Source organism: Nanorana parkeri, unplaced genomic scaffold (genome assembly GCF_000935625.1).
Source record: "Nanorana parkeri isolate BGI_ZX_2015 unplaced genomic scaffold, ASM93562v1 scaffold3366, whole genome shotgun sequence".
Taxonomy (NCBI): Eukaryota; Metazoa; Chordata; class Amphibia; order Anura; family Dicroglossidae; genus Nanorana; species Nanorana parkeri.
Genome location: NW_017309634.1, coordinates 5,855 through 12,968, shown reverse-complemented (window position 1 = coordinate 12,968; position 7,114 = coordinate 5,855). Strand labels below are relative to the sequence as shown.

The 7,114-nt window shown below is 52.8% G+C and overlaps 1 protein-coding gene across 1 annotated transcript in view; it reads right to left on the bottom strand.

The window, feature by feature from the left end:
* The window catches only part of SLC12A9 (solute carrier family 12 member 9), a 24,701-nt gene that overhangs the window by 12,194 nt on the left and 5,393 nt on the right, over positions 1–7,114 (bottom strand). The window contains exons 4-6 of the mRNA XM_018574914.1: positions 6,653–6,784; positions 6,259–6,552; positions 2,099–2,206 (exon numbers count right to left, since the gene is read on the bottom strand). Coding sequence (XP_018430416.1) covers positions 2,099–2,206; positions 6,259–6,552; positions 6,653–6,784 — 534 coding nt within the window. The remainder of the gene's footprint in view (positions 1–2,098; positions 2,207–6,258; positions 6,553–6,652; positions 6,785–7,114) is intronic.

The window sequence follows — 7,114 nt, the reverse complement described above, 5'->3', positions numbered from 1 at the left end:
CCCCGCCACCAGCCCCCCCCCCCCCCCTCTATTTCAAATTGCAAATGCCAATAGCAGGCTGGCTATTGCACCCGCCCACTGAGCAGAAAAGCGATGAGACAACTTTCTCTCTCAGGTCCGCTCCCCTGCTCAGTGGCTGGTGTTTCAATAGCACGTCTGCTATTGGCTATGCAGCGCCCTCTAATGGTCACTACTAAAATTTAGTGTATATCTGGACTGTAATCAGTCTAGATGCTGTTTTTTGCGTTCTGCGTTCTACAGGTGTCCCTGAGTTTGGTGGATTGATTGCTTCCCCTGTTGCTGGGTTGGGGACTCGGCATACAGTGAGGGAGGATCCATCCTCAGACTGTAACTGTGTACCTGACCCTGACCAATCCCTGAGCAGGATGACTCAAGAGGTATGGCTGAGGGCAGGTGATAAAAGGTCTGGGGACACTGTGCAGAACTCTCTCCGCCCCAGGGGCCTCTCCCTAGGAGGCCTATGTGATGCAAGTGACTGGCCTGGGACTCAGCACATGGCAGGTGCTTGGGGGGGCGGGGCCTAGGATACTATGGATGCTTTGCTTGGGCCTCAGCACGTGGCAGGTGCTGGGGGGGCTAGGATACTACATACTTTGCTTGGGCCTTAGCACGTGGCAGGTGCTGGGGGGGCTAGGATACTACATACTTTGCTTGGGCCTCAGCACGTGGCAGGTGCAGGGAGGGGGGCTAGGATACTACATACTTTGCTTGGGCCTCAGCCTTTGCGCTGTGGGAGGGGGGCAAGTAGCTGGTCCTGCCTAGGGCGCAAAATAGTCTAGCATCGGCCCCGACTGTCACCACCTCTTTTTCTGGTGACAACTGTAAAATTGTTACGGATCACTTTCTGGTCGGTAAGTAGCCGCACACAATGAATAATGTGTCTTATATTAGCAGCAAATCCAAAATTAACATCTTCTAATAGATATGAATACACTCAGAGGAAGCACTTCAAAATAATCTCTGCAAGAGGGGGAGGGGCTACCAGAAGGACGCGCAGGACGTATAGGGAGAGGTGGAGAGGAGGAAGGCGGTGAGTTTTTGACTAAACTGATTACAGTCAAAATGTTGAATTAAAAGGAGAACTATGAGGTCAGTGTTTTCCCCCATAGTGCTCCTTAGGGTAACGGGAGGACACAAACTAGCGTCCTCCCGTCACCCTAGGCTCAGTATATAGGGAGCTACAGCTCGCGGTATACTACGACGATGAATAAGCCACCACTCATTCTCCCCCAAAAAAATGTCCGCACGTCACTAGTGTGTTTGGGTTTCACTTGAAGAAAAGGTGGCAACCCTATTGGAGACACTCATCAGGTGACGGAGATCTCCGGAGTAGAGGGTTACATAGGGGATAACACGCGTTGAAAGCGATTCGTAGGAGGGTGTATAAAAGGTGCCCATACACTGCTCGATTCTCGTACGAGAATGGCGGGAAATCCCGCGATCGTACGAGAATCGTGCAGTGTGAACGAAGACGTGCGACCGTTTCTACTGTGCGGTCGCACGTCTTTTGTCTAAGGAGCACGCTAGAAAACCAGCCGAAAATCGTACGATTTTCGGCTGGTTAGAACGGTGCTCGGGAGACAAATGCCGAACGGGCCGGTGTGCGCACGCGCACACTGCCCGTTCAGCATTGCGGTCATCGGAAGCCCGCCACCTCAGGGGGGCGCGGCTTGCGATGATCGCGAGTACGATCTGCCTGTCCAAGATGGGCAGATCGTACGTTTTTTTAATCACTTTACAACCATCGCAAGACTAAGGTCTTGCGATGGTTGTACAGTGTATGGCCACCTTTAGGGCGCTCAGCCGCCATGACAGACCAAGTGCTCTACGCTATAGTATACTTTAGCGTAGCATACCCAAATCAGATGTCTCCCACATGGTCGCGATGAGAATAACACTTAGGATAGTAATGTGTTCTGAATTATTCAATGCAAATGTATTGGAAAAATTGTTGATGCTAATATACCACACATGATGCAATATGACCGAAGCTCAACACGATAAAATATTGATGAAGAAAAAAAATAAAATAATAATCTCTGCACGAGTAAAGCAAAATAAGTATGCCGGGACTCACCGGACATGTTACACCCCGCCATGATGCCGGTGCAGCCGTTGAACATCACAGCAAAAACAATGGCGAAATTCATGAGGTTACCAGTGGTGTAATCCAGAGAATACTCCGCTACAGAGAGAAGGACAAATGACTCAATCCAGCAAGATAAACACATGGCAACGTGCGGTCATCAACATTCCATTCGAAATATTCGGCCCTCGTGGCTTCTGTGTCCAATGTGGAACCCCCTAATTTTGTTCTCATTCCCAAACAGTGGACACAAGAAACGGCGAGACCCAATGATGAGGCGAAACGTAATCACTGCTAGCCGCCGAATATCACACTCTACTGTCCCGAGTTGTAGCCACTCCACCACCTCCACCTGCTGGCTAGAGATGATCATTGTAAGAAGTTTTAGATATTCGCTTATTTAGGAGTGGTGAAGTGGTTGCCAAGAAGGTGGAGGGGCCTTGAAAGGTTTCCCTGCACCCAGAACCGACATCTGGGCCTCTGGTTGATGCTAAAGAGTTAAAGCAACTACTTCTTCCATCTTTCTAGGACTCTATTGGTGAGATCTCTGCGCTCATTTCCTGGGCCTGCTGGAGGTGAAGAGGGGTTCCCACCATCGCAGATCTGTACACCTGCTCTGCCCATTATGAAGGATCCCACCATCTCTACATTGAGTTCCTGCACACATGCTGTGCCCATTATGAGGCATCCCCACAGTCCTTGTGCTAAATTTCCGGGTCTGTACACCTCCAGTGCCCAATATGAGGCATTCCCACTCTCCCCACATTAGGTTCCCGGGTGTGCACACTTCCTGTGCCCATTATGAGGCATTTCCACCATCCCTGTGTAGCGCTCGCCCCCGAAGGAGCCGTTGAATGATCGGGTCTTCCAATAGCCTGTCTAGGGATTATTAAGAACACATGGCTGCCCCAATAGCACTTACCACCTCCTGTGGTTACCGACAGATTGAAGTCCAGACAATAGCTCCAAGATGATTCTTTTTTTATTGCTGTAACTCCAGGGAGAGAGGGGGAGGGTCAGGCACATCCAGCATGAAGGTAGACTCCTTGTACTTGAAACAGATCAAAATAACTGCTGCCACCACAGACCTGGACCTTTGAGCCGCACCGGCAATCTGTGTGGAGAACTTCTGGCCAGCAGTACTGTCAAGGGTCTTGTTCAGGCTCAACTTCAGACATGAGTGCCTGACCATTGGGCCTCCAGGCTCAGGCCCCAGTATTCAGGCCTAGGCCCCAGCTCAGGCCTAGTCCATTCTATCTCTTCAGCAGCAGGCATCCTGCCCCAGGCCAGGAGGGCCCTGGGGCGGGGAAGAGACTGTTGCATCAGCCACACTCAGCATTTATCTCCTCTCCCAGCATGCATCACTGCTACTGTCCTGCAGTGATTGGCTGGAAGACACAAATGACCAAAGCAATCCTCATTGGCTGTTCTGCCCTGTGTGGTACCACACCCATCAACGGGCAGACACAGCTTCACAGATTATTCTGTCACAGTTGAACTGAACATAGACTATAGAAATAACCTAGCACCCCTATAAGTGGTGTGCTACACCTGCATTAAGTTTTTGGGTCTTTACACCCGCTGTGCCCAATATGAGGAGCTCCCACCATCCCTACACTAAGTTCCCAGGTCTGTACACCCGCTGTGCCCAATATGAGGGGCTCCCACCATCGCTACACTAAGTTCCCGGGTCTGTACACCTGCTGTGCCCATTATGAAGGGTTCCTACTATCTCTTCGCCAAGTTCCTGCACATCTACTGTATCTATCATGGCACAATCCCGGTGCCGACCTTGCCAAGATTCCCGAATCCTAAACACTCTCAGGACGCAGCACACTTTGGTTCCCACTTAGCTCCTGTATCCTACAGCACACATCAGTAGAGGAGCCCGAGGTGGTGACTCTCATCCCATCTGTTCCCATCTCCTCTTCCGAATCTCATCAATGAGGGGAAAGCATACACATAGATGCCAACTCTCCTGGATTTGCCAGGACAGTCCCACATGTTGGCCGTCTGTCCCGCTGATGCCGTGTCAGAGGCCGTGTCCCACATGTTGGCCCTCTGTCCCGCTGATGCCGTGTCAGAGGCCGTGTCCCACATGTTGGCCCTCTGTCCCGCTGATGCCGTGTCAGAGGTGTCAGCGCCCGTTTCCCACATGTTGGCCCTCTGTCCCGCTGATGCCGTGTCAGAGGCCGTGTCCCACATGTTGGCCGTCTGTCCCGCTGATGCCGTGTCAGAGGCCGTGTCCCACATGTTGGCCGTCTGTCCCGCTGATGCCGTGTCAGAGGCCGTGTCCCACATGTTGGCCCTCTGTCCCGCTGATGCCGTGTCAGAGGCCGTGTCCCCCGGAACACAACATGCTCAGTAACTCACAAAGGCAATATTTGCAAGTATTGAGGCTGCGAGTAGGTGGTGGGAACCCATGACGTCAGCGTGTTAGGTGGTCTTTGCATATTTAGAACGCGTTTTTGTGGCGGGACCGACCCGTAAAGTCCAACAACTGAACATTTACTTTCTCCATCAACTCATCCCTGGCAGTGATTACCTTTTGCATTGCAGCGCCCTGTTAATAGGAGTGGCAAAATATTTCTATATTCAGTTCAACTGTGACAGAACAATCTGTGAAGCTGTGTCTGCCTGTTGCTGGGGGTGGTACCACACAGAGCAGAACAGCCAATGAGGATTGCTTTGGGCATTTAGGTCTCCCAGCCAATCACTGTAGGACAGTAGCAGTGATGCATGCTGGGAGAGGAGATAAATGCTGAGTGTGGCTGAGGAAACGGTCTCTTCCCACCCCCGGGGCTCCTCCTGGGGGCAGGTTCCTGCTGAAGAGACAGAATGGGCTAGGCCTAAGCCTGGGCACTGGGGCCTGAGCCTGGAGCCACTCAAGTTGGAGTTGAACATGAACAAGGACATTGACAGTACTGCTGGCCAGAAGTTCTCCACACAGGTTGCCGGTGCGGCTTAAAGGTCCAAGTCTGTAGTGGCAGCAGTTACTTTGCTCCATTTCAAGTACAAGGAGTCCAGGACCTTCATCCTGGATGTGCCTGACCCTCCCCCTCTCTCCCTGGAGTTACAGCAATAAAAGAGAATCATCTTGGAGGTACGGTCTGGACTTCAATCTGTCGGTAACCACAGGAGGTGGTAAGTGCTATTGGGGCAGCCATGTGTTTTAGCAATCCCTAGACAGGCTATTGGAAGACCCGATCATTCAGCGGCTCCTTAGGGGGTGAGCGCTACGGTATCAATGGGGCTTCCCTTTTAGATTGTAAGCTCTTTGAGCAGGACCCTCCTGACCAGGGCAGCCATCAGGGAGGGTATGGCCGATACTCATGTAAGGGGCCCGGGCAGCCTGAGGGGCCCACCCGGGTCCCTTACATGACTATCGGCGAAGGGCGAGGAGGCGGAGGCCTGGCCCCAGCATTGCCGCTCCAGCGGCTTTGAGACAAGCTAGGGCCCCATCAGCGACGCTGCTCGTCTGATGTCGGACTGGCCGGAAGTGACGTCACTTCTGGCTGGTCTGGCGGCAGACGAGGCCACGTGTGCAGGTAAGAGGAGCTAGGAAGGAAAGGAGGGAGGGGTGCAGCCCTGACCAGCCCACCTGAGATCCCTTCAGAGCCCACCATAGACAGTCTCAGATGGGCTGTGCAGCATCTATGGTGGGCTCTGCAGGGTCACTCTCAGGTGGGTCCTGTGTTCAGCGCGTCGCTAAGCCCTGCGTCCAGCACGTCACTAAGCCCTGCGTCCAGCACGTCACTAAGCCCTGCATCGAGGGTCATTAAGCACTGCGTCCATCGCGTCACTAAGCCCTGCGTCAAGGGGCGCGGTGGGGGGCCCGGCCTAAAGCCGTGTAAGGGGCCCCAACATTTCTGATGGCTGCCCTGCTCCTGACCATCTCGCCTTGCATTGTATCTGTACTGTCTCCCTTTATGTTGTAAAGCGCTGCGCAAACTGCCGGCGCTGTATACATTTATTTTTGGAACTCTAAAAAAGATTGATTATGAAACCAATCGATCCGCCAGAAACTTTATCACCGCATAGAAATCCAGATCAATGATAAAGATGATGGACTTCCCAACATCTGCAGGAGAGTCAAAGACAGGCAACTGGTGATACACCCCCCCCCTCCCCCCCCCAAATATACAGCTTACCTTGCAGGTTGTTATGGAGCGTGGTGGTGTTGATCCCGGTGTACTCTCCGACCAGCGTGACATTCCCCCCGTGCCGGATGGTGATATGGCGTGGCCCAACAGCCAAGAAACTGAGCAGAATGGAGAAGAGGACCACGAAGACCAGAATAAAGATGAAGAAGGCGGCCTGGGAGTAGATGGACGCCCCAACCAGACAGACGGAAAGGCAGAGGAGGAGGACCACGCTGGCGTACAGGTAGTTGTATCCGTATCCCTGAGGGAGCGAGCGTAGGGAGTTGGTGGGATCAGACGAGTCTGGAGGTGAGAGGAGACGGGACGGGGGGGGGGGGTTTTGGGGGAACCAAAAAGGAAAGGTAGAAGGTGTTACGCGAGGGAGGCTAGGAGGCGCACTGACCTTGTCCGAAAATATCCAGCACGCCCTCGACCAGGCCCAGCACGTACACGCCGCACGCGCACACGTTGGCCAGATAAAACATCAGGCCGATGCTACCGCCGAACTCCGGGCCCAGCGTGCGCGAGATCATAACTGGGAGGCCGTTAAGGGTCAGAATCTCCTAATAGGAGGTAAGTACACAAAAACATGAATGCCCGAAAACCTGAAGATTTAAAAGTATACGCGGTTCTGTGCGACCCGATAAACTCCGGATACATTTCCTGCTCGTGCTTTAAAGTAGAATTCCAACCCAAACATTCTTTTGGAATGAGTATGATAAGGATTAGACCCCCTGCAAGGTTTTTATTGCTGCCCAAGCTTCTGCTGGGGGGGGGTGACCTCAATAAGGAGAGAAAATGAGTACGAATCCAAAACATCGCTTTAGTGGCATCCCTTACCTTTTTACCCCCAGGGGCGGCGGGG